The sequence below is a fragment of the Salvelinus alpinus genome, chromosome 5 (genome assembly GCF_045679555.1).
Source record: "Salvelinus alpinus chromosome 5, SLU_Salpinus.1, whole genome shotgun sequence".
NCBI lineage: Eukaryota > Metazoa > Chordata > Actinopteri > Salmoniformes > Salmonidae > Salvelinus > Salvelinus alpinus.
The window spans coordinates 36,010,127-36,030,433 of NC_092090.1; the positions used below are offsets into that span (position 1 = coordinate 36,010,127).

Here is a 20,307-nt window from a genome sequence, read left to right on the forward strand (position 1 = left end):
GGTAGATAAAAAAAACATGAGCTAGTGCACACCCAGAATAATAGTTTGTGTGGAGGTGCTGACTAACGGCGAATAAACTAAACTATCAAAATAAAGAAAGTCGCACACTCCATATGTAATCTCCCAGCAATTTAATGGGTATTTACCAACGTTTCGGCATCACTGTGCCTTCCTCGGGGTAATGTCATGAATACTTGAACCAGGTTATGTAGACACACAGAGCAATTAGTGTAACCCGTGAGGGGTGTGTCATAATGATTAAGTTAATTAAAATTAATTAGTGAAACTGTTAAAAAATAGTATATGGCATATTAAATATATTATGCTATTGTTATCATATAGAAACATAATGGAATATTGTACATCATATTAGCATCAACATACATAATACATTCATCAACATACATTCACATAATAATTTCGTATTTCATTTTTGTTACATGTAATCTTTTGGTTCAACTTTAATATATAATGAACATCATCAACTGGGGGAACATATTAGGTGTACGCTGATAAGCTGTACAAATAATAAACGTCTTTCTTCAGACACCCACAGACAGGTCGAAAGATCCCTGTTAGGGGTATCATCTTATGCAAGACCAAGGGAGTAATCTATCTCATCACCTGTTCATGTGGAAAAGCCTACGTAGGACAAACGAAAAGACAATTAAAACAACGCATAGCTGAACACTGCAGCTCAATCAGGTGTAAGAACATTGACTATCGAGTAGCAGCTCACTTTGTTGAAGCTAACCATCCCATCTCCTCCCTCAAATACACAGGCATTGAGCATGTTGCTCTACCAAGGAGAGGAGGTAACATCGAGATCCTACTACTACAAAAGGGAGGCTTACTGGATATCCTATCTAAAAACATTGACCCCAGTTGTCTGAATATTGACTTTGATCTCAGGCCCTTCTTATGAACATATTTTCCTCTATGAACAAGTCTTATAAATAGATTATTTATTTTTTTACAGCTTATTAGCGTACTTATTAGCGTATGTTCCCCCAGTTGAGGATGTTTAAAGTTCTTCAAAGTGGTAGGCATGTTGTGTAAATCAAATGATACAACCCCCCCAAAAATCTATTTTAATTCCAGGTTGTGAGGCAACAAAATAGGAAAAATGCCAAGGGGGTGAATACTTTTGCAAGCCACTGTAAAATATGAACTTGCAAACAATTTTTCTTCTTTGTTATTTTAGCCTATACAACACCAAAAGTACCAACAACAGAAAAATATATATCTTTCTTACCTTTCTGCCACTGTTGCTGCCTCCTCCAGTTTGTGAATAAATGGCACCTGTTTGAACCAAACCAGAGAAAGTGAGGTGGGCTCAATTTGCATGTTACTGGTACTGTACTGTATGTCATGTAAATGAATGCCATTAAAATGCACTAAATTGGGGAGTATTCCTCTGAGGATGACGCACAGAGTGAGCTGTCTGTCTAATTGGTGGACCGGACAGTATTTCAGGAAGTCCTCTACCTCACCTCCTACCTCCATTTCTAGGGGCAACAATAACCTGGCAACCAGTTTCATGGGAAGGTTGATCCTCTGGTTGAAAGCACTTGGCCCACGGCAGGCCTATTGTGTCATATCATTTTGAATCTCTCCTGAAAGACAGTGTCGTTCCGTCATTGCGAACAAACAAAAATCTAAATGACACCAATGCTACATGCTACTTGAAGCATCCTTATCACTGAAGGAGTTCTCATGGGTTTTAGATCTAATTACAGAGGGAAATCCAATGATCACAAGGATGTATAATTCATTCATGCTGGGGTCAGTGGCAGGTTGAGAAAAGAAACCACATCTCAGCTATTCAACTCCAACAGAGGACAGACAGGAAAAAATCTGTTTGCACTTCACGTTGGCAAAACATCTCCGAAGCACTTCATTCTTGTGTAGTCTTTATTTTACAATGTCGCCACCAAGAGCTCTCAGCCTCAGAAAAGCATAAATGTTCATAAGAGCCCTTTTGCTTTCTGACTATAGTAGAAATGTCACATTTGCCCCTGCCACTGCTGATTTGTTACGTGTGGATGTAAATTGAGCCAATCTCTTGATAGTGACATACACCTGCTCCACAAGTCTTTGCTCGAGTCCTATAGGTATTTGTCATGTGAAAACCCATAAGCACCTGTACAAGTGATACTGTACATAATGATAAGGCCTACAGTACTGAATGTACAATATTGCTTCAGTTTACCGTACTACTAAATACAAATGTTTTGGCACAAAATGTTCAGTATGAACAAAACATACTTGAATTCTATTTCATATGTTCTAATAAACACAAGCCCATATTAAACTGCCCTGGTTGGTATGGAACTGATGTGCAGGGGATATAAAATTGCTTTTAGGGTTTTACGGGTAAATCGGAGTAGAGTGACTTAGTAGAATGTAGATAACAAGGTAAACAGACAAAGGCTAGTATCCAACAAGCTTATTTCAGGAGATGTTACAGTCAGTGTGTTGGAATACTAGCCTTTTACTAACACCTTAACAGGCCTACATTTGCAAGGTATATTCCAAATATCTTCATTTCCATGCGGGGAGGGCTGGGGGTTCATCCTGTCTTACTGGATGGAATGCATTTGATTTTGAATATCAAGCTAGAGCCGATGCTGGCATCCAGAGCTCCTTTTATGGGGAGTTCCTTCTAAAGTGAAAGCAGCCAGGAGTCACATCAATTGGGTTAGATTAAACACAGCCCACATCTAGAGATATTACATTAGCCTGGTGCTGGCTTTCAGTAGTCCACATATCACATATCCCACCTGCAGTGCCTGCAGTATCTACTTGCAGTATGTGCCATATTCTATGGTTGTGTGAGAATGCCTGCCAGGTGAGAATGCGTAAGGTAAGTGTCATGATGTTATTTGAGCATCAGAGGATGCTTCTGGCATATTGCTGTTCTCATGGCAGATGCTTCATTTGTTAAGCAAATAGAAGACTACTCATCACCACAAAACCCTGGCAGAACAGGGGCAAGGGTCAGGTGATAAACTACACTGTACTGTAGAACTAATGTAACACACTACAAACACTGACCAGCAGGCCTGTTCATACCAAACAACTTCCACTGATCTCCAGCATTATCCAGATTTTTCAAACTCATCAACTTGACCGTGAAGAAGGCTAGGGAACAAATAAACAATAAGGCTGTGACCTTGTTTAGACGGACTCTTGTCATGGAAGTCACATGAGCATGACTCCCTTTCGTGTGAACCAAACAAAGCTGGTCTTCCCTCTAGCTGTGAGAGCAAACCACACCAAATGTTCACTGTTTACATCCTGGTGTTTCTACTGAGGGGCTTCGTCTATTCCTCCCCAGATAATAGGGCTTGGGCTCCTGAGACACAGAAAACAAGGGCAAGGCCCATGATGGCCACAGTAAACCCTTCATGATGAGTGACACTCACCAAGGGGCCTTCAGACACTGCTTTGTGTACGTTACAGTCTGCTGGGTTTATTTCAGTAGCGTCCCCAGGGATTACTAATAAAAAAGAAAGTGGCTAACTAATTTGTTTCTTTCTGTGTTTCTCCTCTTCCAATAGAATAGGCTAATTAATACGGCTACATTCAGTGACATACAAATGCTGTGTTTGCCCTGTATTTCAGTAGTAGTAGTCTCATCATACCGCTTATAAGGGGCCATCGAGACTTGCTGTAGCTTTCGGTCACAGGCTCTGGTGGAGAGGGGTTCCTGGGTCTGTCTCTGCCTATAGCTTCAACATCAGGCTGGGCTGTCTGCCCTATAGGACCTGGCAACTTCGGAACAGAAGAGAGAGAGGAAATGCAAATGAAGCAGCTGTAAATAACCTTTAAGGATTTTACTGGAGGAAAACAGCCTAGTATAATAGGTCATTGGTAATCATTGCAAAAGCAGATATGTGAACATAGATGTGGAGCTGCATATTAAACACGCAGATACTAGATAAATGAAAATTCAAAACTTTTACTGTCAGGGCTTATTTGAGCTCACTATTCTTGTAATACACAGAAAAGACTATGCAAACTGACCTGAGGTTTGGCTGTGACCCTGGCCTCCAGGGCACTGAGCTGACCCTCTGTGTCCGCTGCTCTGGTCAAAGCTTCCTCCATCTTCTGAGTGATGCTCTCCATCCTCTCCTTGACCTGGCTGACCCTTCGCTGACTCTCCCTGACCAGCTCAGCTGCCTCCAGAGCACTGCTGACCATGGCCTCCATCCTCCTGAGGGTCACCAGCAGACCCTCTGAGGTCACAAGCTGGGCTGCTACCTTCTCTGATCTACCTGGGTCCTCCACATGGTCTGTAGCCACAGCCACATCCTTACACTCCTTTGATGCCTCCTCCCCAGTCCGGCCAGGTCCCTCTCTCACCGTGTTGGTCTCCTTGTCTTTGTGAAGAACACCCACCCTGTCCTGAATGTTTTTGTGCTCAGCTACGCCCTCCTGGGCAGTTCTCAGAGCCGACTCAAGGTGGCATACCTGCTCCCTAATCTTTGTGATGGTGTGCTTTGCCTGTTGGAGCTTGGAATCTGTGTCAGTGAGGGCCTTGCTGGGCTGGGTCAGGGTGTCTTCCGGCTTGACCTTGGTCCTACTCCCCTCCACCTTAAGGGTTCTCCACCAGTTCACCACAGCTGCCCTCTTGGCCTGGGGCTTCTGCCTCTGCTCCTGCTGCTCCTGTAGCCTCCGTTGTTCCGCCACCTTCTCCTCTCTCTCCTCCCACAGAGTCGTCTGCAGCTCCAGTTCCTTCAGTCTGGAAGAACAGCCTGGACTTTATAAACAACTCACTCACACATTGTTACATCTTGAAGTAACCAAGGATTCTAAAACTGCATTTATCTCCAACATATTAGACAGAAAGCCAGTAACTACTGCTGATGATATAATGGTAGTCCATATAATTGCTCTGGCAAGTAGCAACACCAGGCTTTCTTTTTTATTGTCAGAATGTGTTTCAATAAATAGCAACCATTGTCGTACTTTTATTATGTCAGTAATCACAACAGAAGAGAGAAGGGGATAAAAACTCACATACACATTAACCAGCTGCTGCTTGATGCTAGGCTGTGGCTGCTGGCTGTGGGGATATGGCCTCTCCAGGGTCTCAACAGCACAACCACCAACAGAATCCTGAGTGATTGAACAGACATCAGACCCTCAAAACAGCTTCCTACACTTTTATAATTCATCAGACACAGGCGTGTATGTCTGTGTGTGTGTGTGTGTGTGTGTGTGTGTGTGTGTGTGTGTGTGTGTGTGTGTGTGTGTGTGTGTGTGTGTGTGTGTGTGTGTGTGTGTGTGTGTGTGTGTGTGTGTGTGTGTGTGTGTGTGTGTGTGTGTGTGTGTGTGTGTGTGTGTGTGTGTGTGTGTGTGTGTGTGTGTGTGTGTGTGTGTGTGTGTGTGTGTGTGTGTGTGTTCTCACCCTCTCTGGGTAATGTGCGTGGAGAAGGTGGGCCAGCTCAGCAGACTTGATCCTGTGAATTATGTTTTGGATATCGTCCCTCTGAGTGTGAGAGGACCGAACCCCACATACTGGCCCAGTCATCTCCTCCAGAACCCCACGCTGCTGAGGGAAATACATCATTATAATAAACATATAGTAACACGATAGAGCTTTTGATAACCAACTGCAGAACTAAAGCCTTTGTCACCTGCTGAATGTCCTGGATCTCAGCATGCAAGGAGCTGTGATAAGGAACAACTCCACTCCTTCCCTGGAAACCTAGTGGACTGCCACAGTGCCTGTCAAACCTATGATATACAGCAACACAGCACCAGGTTAAACACACTGACCCCACTGACCCCTAGCATGTCCCTTTGTGATTATGTCACTCACATACAGTACATTCTCAGTAACGAATGAGCCCCAACAAATATGTCACTTGAACAGCTGTTGGGTGAGATTTTGGTAACAAAAATAATGACGAGTAGCATATGGACATAGAAATAATTGACAGCACTTACCTCAAAAGAGCTAGCTGGGAATGCTCTGATAAATGCATAAACTCTGACTGTAGCCCCTTCAACGACAAGCAAAAAACTATCAGAGCTACTTTCTGCTAGTGCACAAGCATAACTACAGGCAGTTGAAATTATGACTGTTATTATGAAGATACCTCAATGATTCTATGGTTCTCCAGATGAGAGTTCTTTAGCTTATCCATCAGTATGCCTTTCTGGAAAGAAACAGAAAAAAAAAGAAAAATCTACCAATGCAGTCATTGTAAAACAGAGAATGAACCGTCTATGTGTGACTAACCTTAGTGAGTTCCCTGTCTCTTACAGCCAGCATGACAAGGGTCTCTTCAAGTTCCTCCTGCAAAACAAATTAGAGGATCTCCATTACTGCACTCTTATCTCAGTGACAGACAAAGATGTTCTGGCCAACAGTTCTTACCCTCATCTCAGCATGAACCTTTCTCAATTTGTTGAGACAATCTTCAGAACAAGTCCCCTCGAGTGTGAGTTGTTCATTCTGCAGATATAAAAGTGATTGTGTCACGCACATATAATATACAGTATGTGACATCACACACTTTGTACATTTATTATGAAATAATAATAAAGATCAAATTTACCTTGTCTTCAAGCACTTTAATGTGTGCTTTCAGACAGTCACATTCTTTGCTCTAAAATTGAAAAAAAAAATGTATATGGAAATGTATGCTTTCCAATAAAAATCATCCACCCTCTGGTATAAGACATTTGTATGCCATTTCCTTATATGTCATTTCCTGCTATGAGCTGAGTGCAGTACCAGTTTGCAGCTGCTAGCCTGGGCTTGGCTGGCTCTCTCCTCTGCCTCTCTCAGGGATCTCCTGGCATCCTCAAGCTCCTCCACAAGGGACCTGGTTCTCCTTGCTGACCGCTGGGCACTGGGGGATGTCACATAAACAGTTTTACAACAGTAAATCATCAGAACTACCATGCCTTGCAATAATGAATCCATATAATGTTCCAACATATCAAAACAACATATTGCTCCATCCTCACAGACAGTACCTGGCCAGCAAGGCACTTAGTTCAGTGATCTCCACTGTGAGCTGCAGGTTGGTGTCCTCACCCTGAGATACAGTCCTCAACAGGCTGTTGTTCTGCTTACTCATTCTACTGTGTGCATGCTTCAGCTCAGACACAGTGGCCAACAGCTCCCTGGAGTCACTAGAGCAAAAGGAGTAGTCAGATTTATAGCCTTAATACATTTACATTTCACATTTGAGTCATTTAGCAGATGCTCTTATCCAGAGCGACTTGCAGTTAGTGCATTCATCTTGAGATAGCTAAGTGGGAAAACCACATCTCACAGGCATAGAAAGTAACATGTTCCTCAACAACGTAGCTGTCAGTAGAGTCAGAGCTAGAAGGGTGTGTGTGTGTGTGGGGGGGGGGGGGGGGGGGTAGGTGTATTTAAAAAGAGGAGGTGAGGATTATTTAAGATACTGTTTGAAGAGGTAGGGTTTCAGATGCTTTCGAAAGATTGGCAGTGACTCTGTTGTACTAGCTTCAGGGGGAAGCTGGTTCCACCACTGGGGTGCCAGGACAGAGAAGAGCTTGGACTGGGCTGAGCGAGAGCTGCACTCCCGTAGGGGTGAGAGGGCCAATGCGAGCTTCAACTGGAAGACAGTTGAATAAGGTACAATACAGAAATAGTACTGCATAGAAAGAGTCAAATCATGAGTGACTGAGAAAGCTGAATGAATAACTTACCAATAACACTGTTCTCCTTCTGAGAAGGCAGTTTTGATCTCAGGACCTGAGAAATCCATCCGTGAAAGAACAACACAATGAGTGAATTGCACAGTGAGTGAATTACACTGATATCTGAGACGGATTCCCAGGCTGCCTACAAAAGCAAAACCTTACCATTTATAGACGCTTTACAAGGACTTTCCCCTGAAATATGTTTGTCGTCCTCATGCATGCTGAATGATACAAACAATCATTAGTCTCCAATTATAGATACAAAGCGGATTAGCAGGTTAACCAATGTTATATGAAAATAAATCACACAAACAGATGTAATCAACTAAAAATGTCAGTCATTTTTAGTGGCAGAATTTCTGAGGCATGTTGTTGATTATAAGGCTGCTGCAGATGAACATTCTATAGCAGTTAGCTGTCTGAAGGTTTTTTCTTTACCCATCCAGGCTGCACTGGGCAATCCACTCCCTCATGGTGGATTGGAATTTGGCCCTGCTAATAGCGGGGTCCCGGCACTCAGGGTCCAGCATACGATTCAAAGCATTCAGCCTGTCCTGTTCTGGGCTCTGGCTAGTCATCGTCTGCAGGTACTGCATGATCGTGGAGGCCAGAACCTCTCCTATTGAGAACAAAGACTTAGGAAGCATGCCAGTATACAAAGAGAACACTAATGTACAGCTGTTATTACAAGAGATGATCTGTACCTGTGCCAGTGGTATTGCATGCCTCAAATGTTATATCAAGAAGCTCTTCCTCAGAAAATGTACTTGGGTCCACGGATTCTTCAGTAGAATCCTCTGGTCCATAGCTGCTCCACACTAAAACATCCATTAGGCTTTGTCATGTACAACTTCAAAATTAGCGAATGCAGAAGTCAAAGTGCAGTGGTGAAAGTAGTTTTAAACTTAAATGTCTATTCACATCTTTAAAAATAAAAGCATTCTGTTTACTGATCTGAAAAAAGAAATGCCTGGTTATCAAGATATTCTGTATTATAATAATGTTTCATGACATTGACAATATGTAAATATTAATATCAATGCTTACTTTCATTGCTGTCCGGTACCTGGTATTGCTTTATGAAGCTAACTCCAGAGTCCCTTGAGAGAGCTCGTGCTATGTATCCCCTTCTGTCATCTCTCATCGGCCTGGTCTGAGTTGACGGCCGGCTGCTTTCATGGTTCTCACCGTGGCTGCTCAGAAGATTAGACTCAGATTTTTCACCATGAAAACTCTGACCTCCATTCAGTAAGTTCTCCGAGGCCATAACATCTCTCTGTATAAAGAAAAATATGACATTGCATATAAAATACTTGTCATACTGGTTTACAAATTAGTCTGAAAAAGTCGGAAGTTTGAGTTTGAAGAAATTGTTAGAATCGTAGTGTTGTTTTTGTAAGTAAAATATCAAATATGTCTATTTGATTGTGGGGGGAAAGTCTGAGTTAGAAAAGTCCTTAACAAGCCATCTCTGTAGAAGTGCATTATCTGCATATAATACCATACTTACATGCACGGTAATGTATTAAGAGCCAGTTAGAATGGGAATGTTCTTTTGTTAACTTATGTTTCCTGAACTCAGGTGTTTCTTCCTTTTGGGTCCCTGGGCAAGAGAAAGGAACGACCCCTCAGAACTTTAACCTAACCAGGGACTAGATTTGTGACAGTCATGTAACTGAAACTGCAGGTCAGTCAACAGCACACGAAGCAAAGAAAGACTGTGGAAACATTACAGAACAAAACAGAGAGAGGTTGTCTAAGCTTACTTGATGTCAAGTAGCCCACATTAGATATTTACAGTTATTATTGCATTATGAAGTTATACAAGACATATATACTTACCCTAACCATGTTAGATATATTAGAAAATGGCGAGAATACATACAAATAAAGTCTTACCTCCCAGTTAAAGAATATTCCTTTGAAAGCTGCAGAAAATGTTCATTCGAAAACATACAATAACTAGCTACATCTCATCACATAAGCTGGTCAAACATGCAACCTAATTGTAGACAGCTCTATTGCTGCCGGTTTGCAGTGGGAAACCCTCAAGATGCTCTTCAGTGAGTGTAGCCTTTGCCTGTTTTGATCATTCACTGCCACACATCAAAACCAGCTGACACCTCCACCCCCTCCCCTCAGCTCCACCGATTGCTGGCTCAAGCCAGCAAACAATAACACAGTTAATGGACTTTTTGAATTAACATTAGTCAGTTTAACATATCAAATTATTCTAGATCATCTGCATAACATCTCCCGCATAAACCAATAGGAAATCACCAGTTTGTTCATTCATACAGTAGCGATCAGATTTTTTAGGATAGGGCAGGGAGGGTCAATGAAGACCTGAACTGGGTACAGGTCACAGAAACACATCACAGAGGATTATCACAATTATAACAGCTTTTATTATTGTCTTATTTTTCCCTCCCTTAAGCAATCATCAATAAAATATTTCCTTCGCTTTCTTGTCTTTTATTATTTGTAGATCAGTCAGTCACAATGTACCCATGATACATCACGGTTTTGATGCTCTCGAACACGGCCACTATGGAGCTTGAATGGAAAGGCACACTGGCGCACTGCATAATGTACAAATTCTAGTTCCCTACTTTGCGCATGGTAAAATAGTGAACACAACACCATTTATTATTAACGAACATTTACAGATTTCTAAACAACAAATATACCTACTACTTTTGAAAATACAACAAATAGTATTGTGAAAATACAGAATGTTTCTCTTTCAGTCGAAATAAGTTTAGGCTGCCAAGAAGAGAGATAAAACATTTGCTACCGGTATTACACCAGTGGGTCATATTATCCCACCAGTCGCTCGCTGTACTACTCGGACATTGTTTTGTGAACACCTATGTATTTGTTCTAGAGCGGAAGTGGAGCCAGATCTTTGAGACCACGGGGACAGCTGAACACATTTTGGGAATATATTGGAGTAGGGACGTGGATTTCCATCAGCCAATATGTCTCGGGGTTCAATTGAAATCCCCTTACGGGACACCGACGAGGTAAGGACTAGTTACGCTGCTTTGTTTGACCGTGGATTGCTACAGCTAGCCTACTAACGTCAGCTAGTAACGTAGTATTGCCCGGTGTTTGTTGACTAACGTCAGCCAGATCGCTAACAACTTCTAAGATTTTTATTTTATTTTTTACTATCAGTCATGCAAATTATGGGTCATAACCCAGGTTTGAGTTGTAAGTTGTCTATTTCTACAGTTGATATTGTCTTTCAGTCATTCAGTAAGCTAACTAGGTAGCTAGTTAATTAACGTGAGATACAAGTCTCAGGAACCAATAAAATGCAGCCACTTCTTGTCCCCAGTCAAAACATTTAATAAAATAATTTGGCCTCTGATCAAGCTTTTTAGCCATAGGTTAAATGTCATGTTGTATGTGTACAAACTGGTGTTCACATAGACCTGTGTCTTGTTAGTGAATCAATGATTTGTTCTGCAGGTTATTGAGCTTGATTTCGACCAGTTGCCAGAAGGAGATGAGGTCATCAGTATCCTGAAACAGGAGCATACACAGTTGCACATATGGATTGCTCTTGCTGTAAGTATGAATACACAGACTGGTATGAGAATTCATTTAAGCCTTAAAAAATGTAATGGTTGAATTGATAGTTGTACATATTACTCTGTATGAGTGTTGCATAAAATACAGTTGGATTGTAATTTCTACTGTTACCTGTAACTCCTCCTCCCTAACAACCCCTACAGGCTTGCCGCCATGTACAGTTATTTTACAGTAACATTCCGTCTTAGGGCATACCATTGGAGAGACGTGTGAGATATTTGCTGACCTGTGCCTGTTTGGAGACACTTTTCCCATGTTGGAGAGTATATCCGTGGACAGTTCTGTTAAGGAAATTGTGGTCTGCATCGCTGAAGGAAATAATTGAATCCATTTGTTAGAGGATACCACCCACCAAGTCAAAACCAAACATGGATGTCAATGTTTGCGCGCACACGCTCTGTTCTACTACCCGTCTGCAGCACCATGCTGCCCAATTGTGAGGCTGATTAGCTAGACAAACAGGTGTGAAACACACGCGAGACACAACATGGAATGTTTTGATTTGGAGGGGGGTGGTAGCATCTAACAATTTAATGTAATAATTTCCTGGGCACAGTCCGATGACGTAAACAACAATTTCGTTATCGGAACTGTCCACCAACTGCTGATATATTCTCAGACGTGGGAAAAGCGTTGCCAAACAGGCACAGGTACAGGTCGGCAAATATCTCCCAAGGTGTCTAAATGTCATACAGAACTCTGGTCCAGGAAATGGGCTATCCTCCCTGGTGAGTTATGTAGTTGCATTCCCACTGACTGGGGCTTTGTTCATGGATTGTTTGTCACCAAAATAAACAAAAACATATTTTTCTTTTAGCTGGAGTATTACAAACAGACGAAGACGGAGGACTTTGTCAAGCTGCTGGAGGCGGCCCGTATCGATGGGAACCTGGACTACAGAGACCATGAGAAGGACCAGATGACCTGTCTGGACACCTTGGCAGCCTACTATGTCCAGCAGGCACGTAAAGAGAAGAACAAAGATGCCAAGAAGGAGCTCATCACTCAGGCCACCCTGCTCTACACCATGGCAGACAAGATCATCATGTACGACCAGGTAAGAAAATCTGCTTAACAATGATTGGATAATGTGAAAGTTAATTTCCCCATCATAAAAAATCATAAATGTAATCTATTTGTTTGTAACAGAACCACTTGTTGGGAAGAGCCTGTTTCTGTCTGCTGGAGGGGGACAAAATGGACCAGGCTGACGCTCAGTTCCACTTTGTCTTGAACCAGTCCACCAATAACATCCCTGCTCTACTTGGTAAGTAAAACACAAAGGGAAAGTTCTACCATTACAACCACAAAGGTTCACTTCGAAATAGGGCCTAACCACTATACATTTTATTTCAACAGGTAAAGCTTGCATCTCCTTCAATAAGAAGGATTACAGGGGAGCACTGGCCTACTATAAGAAGGCTCTACGCACAAACCCTGGATGTCCTGGTAAGCATTTCACTCTCACCTGTCATATTATAAATAATATCCCTGGTGTCTCCTAATATACTGTCACTATTTATCTTACCAGCCGAGGTGAGGCTGGGGATGGGCCACTGCTTTGTCAAGCTCAGTAAGCTGGAGAAGGCCCGTCTGGCCTTTGGCCGGGCCCTGGAGCTCAACTCTAAGTGTGTGGGAGCCCTTGTGGGCTTGGCTGTGCTGGAGCTCAACAGCAAGGAGCCCGACTCCATCAAGAATGGAGTGCAGCTCCTATCCAGAGCCTACACCATCGACCCCAGCAACCCCATGGTGCTCAACCACCTGGCTAACCACTTCTTCTTCAAAAAGGTGAGAGGGTTGTCATCTTATTCCTGGTATATAGTAGCATGTCTTGACCTGAGCATCATTTATCATTCACATTGATGTACTTATTTTCAGGACTACAGTAAAGTGCAGCATCTGGCTCTCCATGCCTTTCACAACACAGAGGTGGAAGCTATGCAGGCTGAGAGCTGCTACCAGTTGGCCCGCTCCTTTCATGTACAGGTAAGCGCTATGGCCTCAGTTTATTTTTCGGGAAGACTGTTGCTTTCCTAATTGAATTGGCATTACATCTCTCCTTCTTGTGTGTTTCAGGAGGACTATGACCAGGCCTTCCAGTACTACTACCAGGCCACCCAGTTTGCCTCGTCTACCTTTGTGCTGCCTTTCTTTGGCCTGGGGCAGATGTACGTGTACCGTAGAGACAAGGAGAATGCAGCCCAGTGCTTTGAGAAGGTCCTAAAGGCCTACCCCAACAACTATGAAACCATGAAGATCCTGGGCTCTCTTTATGCTACTTCAGATGATCAGGAAAAGAGAGACATTGCCAAAGTAAGTAAAACAGCTATGTGAAGGTGAACCTCACATGAAGTATGTGTTTGTCTGATCTTTGTGGCATTATCTCTTAACTTGTAACTCTGTAGAAGTCAATCAGCATTATTGCTAAAATCAATAACATGTAATGTCTTTGTTCTGCAGGGTCATCTGAAGAAGGTGACCGAGCAGTACCCTGATGACGTGGAGGCCTGGATCGAGCTGGCCCAGATCCTGGAGCAGACCGACATCCAGGGCGCCCTCTCTGCCTACGGCACGGCCACCCGCATTCTGCAGGAGAAGGTCCAGGCTGACGTCCCCCCTGAGATCCTTAACAACCTGGGGGCTCTCCACTTCAGACTGGGGAACCTGGGAGAGGCCAAGGTACAGTTTAGGAGGATGGCAGAGCTGCCTGACTAGAATTAGTCATTACATGTTGTAGCAATGAATTAGTTAACTACTTGAATGGTTATTTGTAGTTCGTAACTTGCCTTTGTGGTAATGGTAGACACTGGGGTTGGGTGATTTTCGATTGTGTCGTCTATCGACGATGTTTGACAGCCATTGTTGATAGTGACGACATCGTGATGTCACACGATAGTTTAGCGTATTTGACTGCACCTCTGGAGTGTGGCAGCGAACAACAGCGCTGCGCAGAGCACACAGCAGGGCGACATGCCAAATGGCCTATTCCCTATTTGCCATAGCCTAAATGTTCAATACATATGAGGTTTTTAGACTGTTAACATAATGCAAGAGAACAATGTAAACTCAGCAAAAAAAGAAACGTCCTCTCACTGTCAACTGTGTTTATTTTCAGCAAACTTAACATTTGTAAATATTTGTATGAACATAACAAGATTCAACAACTGAAACATAAACTGAACAAGTTCCACAGACATGTGACTAACAGAAATTGAATAATGTGTCCCTGAACAGAGGGTGTGTCAAAATCAAAAGTAACAGTCAGTATCTGGTGTGGCCACCAGCTGCATTAAGTACTGCAGTACATCATCTCCTCATGGACTGCACCAGATTTGCCAGTTCTTGCTGTGAGATGTTACCCCACTCTTCCACCAAGGCACCTGCAAGATCCCGGACATTTCCCAGGGGAAGGTCTTTTTTTTCTTTCTTTTTTTTAACCATGTCTTAGGCCTAATGGTTTCTGGCAAGGAACACCAGCATGTTCAACTGTTCTGCCCCAGAGTAGCGAACTCAGCAGGATGATGGCCTTGTAAATGTTGACAGAGGTTTGTAGTCTGTCGATCCTTTGCCCTGATTGTCTTTTTACATATTTTGAAAGTGACTTTGGTCAGGTCTGCTGGCTCACCTTTATCATTCAGCCTGAAACCAAAGAACTGCCAAACAGGCGAAGACGAGCTTTTCTTTCCCACCAAGGAGCCATAGTTTTTTTTTCTGTTATGGCATAAGGCATATATATAGTGAAATCCCATCACGCCTTTTTTTATTTTTGTCTGAAACTGTTGGAAAGTAGCCTAGTGAAATAACAGACTACACTTGATATTGTAGTATTTTTATAAACAAGAGAAACATAGTTCTACCAATTTTGTAAATTATTTTACAGCCTAGACTAGATAAATAACTAGGCTTTACACTGTTCAGACCTAGAAATGTGTCCTTTTATAGTGCGTTCATCCCGCCAATCGACTGACCCCTCCGTGCGCAATGCGCACCCCCCAGATTTCTTTTTACTATGCAATCGTATATCAATGATGTTTGGACATGATGATGTGTCATTCCAAGCATTGCCCAACCCTAGTAGACACAACAGAGCTATAAATAGATTTCAGGGGTTTGTTCTGTCTGTCCATGTTTAGAAATACTTCCTGGCTTCTTTGGAGCGGGCCAAAGCTGAGGGCGAGCATGACGAGCATTACTACAACGCCATCTCTGTCACCACCTCTTACAACCTAGCCAGGCTCTACGAGGCCATGTGCGAATTCCACGAGGCGGAGAAACTCTACAAGAACATCCTGAGGGAACATCCCAACTACGTCGACTGTAAGCACTGAAGACACACTATACTTTTTGGTTAATGTCTGTCTCCTTAGGGTGTGTGCGTATCAATTGGTCCTTTGTTGTTGCTTGCAGGTTACCTGCGTCTTGGAGCAATGGCTCGTGACAAAGGAAACTTCTATGAAGCTTCCGACTGGTTCAAAGAGGCTCTGCAGATTAATCAGGATCACCCAGACGCCTGGTCCCTGATCGGGAATCTCCACTTGGCCAAGCAGGAGTGGGGTCCGGGTCAGAAGAAGTTTGAGCGTATCCTCAAGCAGCCGTCCACTCAGAACGACACCTACTCCATGCTGGCCCTGGGCAACGTGTGGCTCCAGACCCTGCACCAGCCCACCAGGGACCGGGAGAAGGTACGGCAGAATATCAGTTTTCATGTGGAGCCATAAATCATCACTGTCAGAAACAGTGCCTTCATCATTTGTCTGTCTGTGGTTGTGTCCCTCAGGAAAAGAGACATCAGGATCGAGCCCTGGCCATTTACAAACAGGTCCTACGAAACGACTCCAAGAACCTTTACGCTGCCAATGGCATAGGTTTGTTGGCCTTCTCTCACTCATTGTATTCACATAAATGCTTAATACTCAGACTTGACTGTGCTTAACTATTAGCATGTAAATACCTCAGAGTTTGCCGTCTCTTCTGTCCAGGTGCCGTCCTGGCCCATAAGGGCTACTACCGAGAGGCTCGTGACGTGTTTGCCCAGGTGAGAGAAGCCACAGCTGATATCAGTGACGTCTGGCTCAACCTGGCCCACATCTACGTGGAGCAGAAACAGTACATCAGCGCTGTGCAGATGGTAAGGCTCTGTACTGGCTCATAGTACACACTGCAGTTTTTTTTTTTATTCCTATTTTTTTAACTTGAGGAGTTCTATTAAAATGTCTTATCCACTCTTTGTGGCGTTTAGTACGAGAACTGTCTGAAGAAATTCTACAAGCATCAGAACACTGAGGTGCTGCTGTACCTGGCTCGGGCACTCTTCAAATGCGGGAAACTCCAGGAGTGCAAACAGACTCTGCTGAAGGTGAGATTTGTGTGAAACGAAACGTCTCTCATTCCTTTTAGTAACCCTATGGCTGGGCTTCATTTGCCTCAGCTTGTTTATGTGAGAGCAGGGTGACCCTTGTGTGAGTGTCCTGTTACTAGGGTTGTAAAATTCTGTGAGCTTTCTATAAATTCCTGGGTTTTCCCGAATTCCCGGTTGGAGGATTCCCGGAATCAGATGGGGAATAAACAGGAAATTCAATATCCTCCAACCAGGATTTCTGGGAAACCAGGGAATTTATTGAAAGTTCACGGAATTTTGCAACCCTACCTGTTACTCAATGATGGCTCCCGAGTGGCGCAGCGGTCTAACGCACTGCATCTCAGTGCTAGAGGCATCACTACAGACCCTGGTTCGACTCCAGGCTGTATCACAACCGGCCGTGACTGGGAGTTTCATATGGCGGCGCACAATTGGCCCAGCATCGTTAGGGTTTGGCCGGGGTAGGCCGTCATTGTAAATAAGAATTTGTTCTTAACTGACTTGCCTAGTTAAATGAAGAAAAAAAAAAGGTGTCTGGCTGTGTCCCCAGGCGCGTCACGTGGCCCCCAGTGACACGGTGCTGATGTTCAACGTGGCCCTGGTGCTGCAGAGGCTGGCCACTCTGGTGCTGAAGGACGAGAAGAGTAACCTAAAGGCTGTACTCAGTGCTGTCAAAGAGCTGGAGCTGGCCCACCGGTACACCCTAAACTCACTTTAACACCTAAAATAATCCTTCACTTTTCTCAGCCTAATTCTGTCTTCTCTTTTTGTTTCAGGTATTTCAGCTACCTTGCCAAGGCTGGTGACAAGATGAGGTTCGACCTAGTGCTTGCCTCCACTGAGGGCAGGTCAGTTTGAACAAATATCTCCCCTCTAAAATCCAAATTCAGGCCAGTACTTACTTCATAGCCTTCAGTAAATCAATAAACCACTCTTAGCCAAAATTCAGATCATATCTCAGAGGAAATTAGAGGGATGACAGCTGAGCCCAGCTATCAGATGTCGGGCTAAGCCTGGATTTGAGCTGTGTTTGTGTGGTGGCCGTTGCAGGCAATGCTCTGACCTGCTGAGTCAGGCCCAGTACCACGTGGCTCGGGCCAGGAAGCAGGACGAGGAGGAGAAGGAGATCCGGGCCAAGCAGGATCAGGAGAGGGACTTCCTGCGCCAACAGATGCATAAAGAACAGGTCTGTCTATGGCCTGGGATGTCACATCTCCACAAGTCCCTCATCCCTTTTATGTTGTACTTGTAAACCATAATGGATAAGAAATGTAAGTAAACAGACCTTACTTGAGCCTGTGATGTCTTGAGTAACACTTTTCTTTGGTCCACTGTAAATGTATTCCTTTATAACAGTGTGACTAACCCACTGACCTTGTCTTCCTCCTGCCCCACCAGGAGGAGAAGAGAACCAAGCAGGAAGAGGATCAGAAGAAGCTGCTGGAGCAGAGAGCCATGTACGTGGAGAAGACCAAGGGTCTGCTCTCCTTCGCCGATGGAATGAAGGAGGAAAGGAAAGAGAAGAAGAAAGGTGGCGGCCGAGTGAGTGTAAATGTGTCGAGAACAGCTAGTCAACGCGGAGGTTTGGGTTGATCAATGATTAGCTCATGGCACATCAGATCGATATGAATCTCAAAGAAAGGCTCTAGGGTGCAGTGTGACTATATTGTTGTTTGTTTTGTTCTCCCCAGCGCAAGAAAGGGGGTGACTTTGATGAGTTTGTCAACGATGGCTCTGATGAGGACCTGCCAGTGAGAAGGAGGAAGAAGAGGAAGGGTGGCAGCGGGAGTGAGGAGGAGGGCCGCAAGAAGAGGAGGAGGTGAGACTGCTGTGGAAAGTGTTTTATTTGTAGTGACCGGTAGGAAAATGGCCTGGTGTGAGTGGCACTGTGACTGTGTATTTCAGACCCAACAAAGGGGGTGACGATGGCAGCGATGACGAGGAAGGAGGCTCACGGCCCAAAAAGCAACGCAAACCCAGAGCGGGCGGCAAGAAGATCCAACGGGTCAGTTAAATCTAGTTTGTTACTGTCTTTTTGTCTTTCTAATGGTATTTTCTTTTAACCCAAATGCCAGGCCTTAGGCCCAGAGTTGTAACAGTTCTGTTTTTGTCTAGGCCGAGCCTGTGCCACCGTCTCTCAAAGGCAAGATTAAGTCGAAGGCCATCATCTCATCCTCCGACTCTTCATCAGACGAGGATGGACTGAAAATTGCTGAAGACCGGTGAGGGCATAAACTCATTCGTACATAAAATGCTACATGAAAATACAACTCCGAAGGGTTTTGTGCCACTAATATATCATGATTCTTTGTCTGTTGACCACCCAGAAACCCCAGAGACAGTGTTTCAGGCTCTGATAATGAGGGCAGCCACAAGAAGCGCATCGCCTCCGACAGTGAGTCCAACGGGGGCCGGAACCGCTCTGGCAGCGAAGCTGGAAGCCCCCAACGCTCCGGAAACTCGGGTAGCGACTCAGGCAGCGACCGTCCAGTGAAGAGGAAGAGAGTGCAGCAGCAGTCTGACTCAGAGCAGTCTGATAACGAGAGTAAGAGGAGCCGCTCTGTGTCGGAGAACGAGTCCCGGCCAGGCTCACCGGCCGCAGCCTCTGGCTCTGAAGCAGGCTCTCCGGCGGGCTCTCCGGCGGGCTCCCCGGCAGGCTCCCCACACCGCTCTGACAATGGATCAGAACCAGGGGGCTCTGCCAACGAGGCCTCCAACCACGGCTCTGGCTCTGACAGCGACTGAGGCTTCAAACTCAGAACTGACTTTTTTCCTACTGAAAAAAAAGAAGTTATTTTGACATTGATTTTTGTAGAGGCTTTTTTGTTCCGTCTTGGTTTGTACCATGAAATTGAAATGAGCACATGCAGTGTAGCTTTGTAGCCCATAATGTGGGTTGTCGTTAATAGTTTTTGGTCACCAGACTGTTAAGACTTTTGCATTGATGCTGTACCTCATGTCCTTTTGTTTTGTTGATGATGGATGGGAAATGTGACTTGTAAGTATTCTGACAGCTATAACCCATATATTTTATATCTTAAAATGATTGGAAGAGGTGATGTCATGGAAAATTAGTAAATTGGTCCAGAGTTGGGACAAATTCTATGTAGATAATAAACAAACACAAAATAAACATGAGTTTTTTTTTCTATTTCTGATGATGAAGCCGCTTGTATGACATTGGAAAACAACTTGACACGTATCTTCTGATTATGGGGTAATGTGTCGTAATTATTTTGGCTGCATTTGCCTTGTTTGTGTATCAACATGCCCTCTGCCATTCAGAAAAATATTGTTAGTCATGTTGAGGTGAATAAAATGCCATATTACAAGTTCAGCTTCAATAGTGAGTGTATATATGTGCCATTTTTTTTAAATTAATGTCCTCTATATGGAGACAAGTAGTGCTAAGTAATCTGGCAGCAGGCCTAGGTGATGCAGTTGTAAATGAAATGATAGAGTTGAGACTCCGAATACATGGCCCCATTCCAGAGGTTCCACGGCGGGGTGGATGTCTGTGGCCAGCCTCTGGAACTGACAACACCAGATCAGGGTATGTCTGACGGGGCTGTCTGAAGAATGTATGTTGTAGAGCATGTGTTAAACTCGCTCCACGGAAGGTAGAGTATTTGCAGGTTTTCACTCTTGTACTT

The 20,307-nt window shown here is 44.0% G+C and overlaps 1 protein-coding gene across 1 annotated transcript; it reads left to right on the plus strand.

The window, feature by feature from the left end:
- Positions 1-10,562: 10,562 nt before the first annotated feature.
- On the plus strand, positions 10,563-19,787 carry LOC139576026 (RNA polymerase-associated protein CTR9 homolog). Its single transcript, XM_071401618.1, has 22 exons — positions 10,563-10,721; positions 11,173-11,271; positions 12,113-12,352; positions 12,445-12,562; positions 12,655-12,744; positions 12,827-13,083; positions 13,174-13,281; positions 13,372-13,608; positions 13,756-13,974; positions 15,429-15,612; positions 15,703-15,977; positions 16,073-16,160; positions 16,275-16,423; positions 16,535-16,651; positions 17,205-17,350; positions 17,431-17,502; positions 17,705-17,840; positions 18,053-18,196; positions 18,346-18,473; positions 18,560-18,659; positions 18,770-18,876; positions 18,982-19,787. Exons 1-22 carry the CDS (start codon positions 10,677-10,679, stop codon positions 19,397-19,399), a joined length of 3,477 nt encoding a protein of 1,158 aa, XP_071257719.1. The 5' UTR covers positions 10,563-10,676; the 3' UTR covers positions 19,400-19,787.
- The last annotated feature ends 520 nt before the right edge of the window (positions 19,788-20,307 follow it).

Coding starts and splice junctions, on each gene's coding strand:
- LOC139576026 (XM_071401618.1), top strand. CDS start 10,677: ATGTCTCGGGGTTCAATTGAAATCCCCTTACGGGACACCGACGAG. Junction 16,161..16,274: donor TTACGCTGCCAATGGCATAG/GTTTGTTGGCCT, acceptor TCTTCTGTCCAG/GTGCCGTCCTGGCCCATAAG. Junction 16,424..16,534: donor ACATCAGCGCTGTGCAGATG/GTAAGGCTCTGT, acceptor TGTGGCGTTTAG/TACGAGAACTGTCTGAAGAA.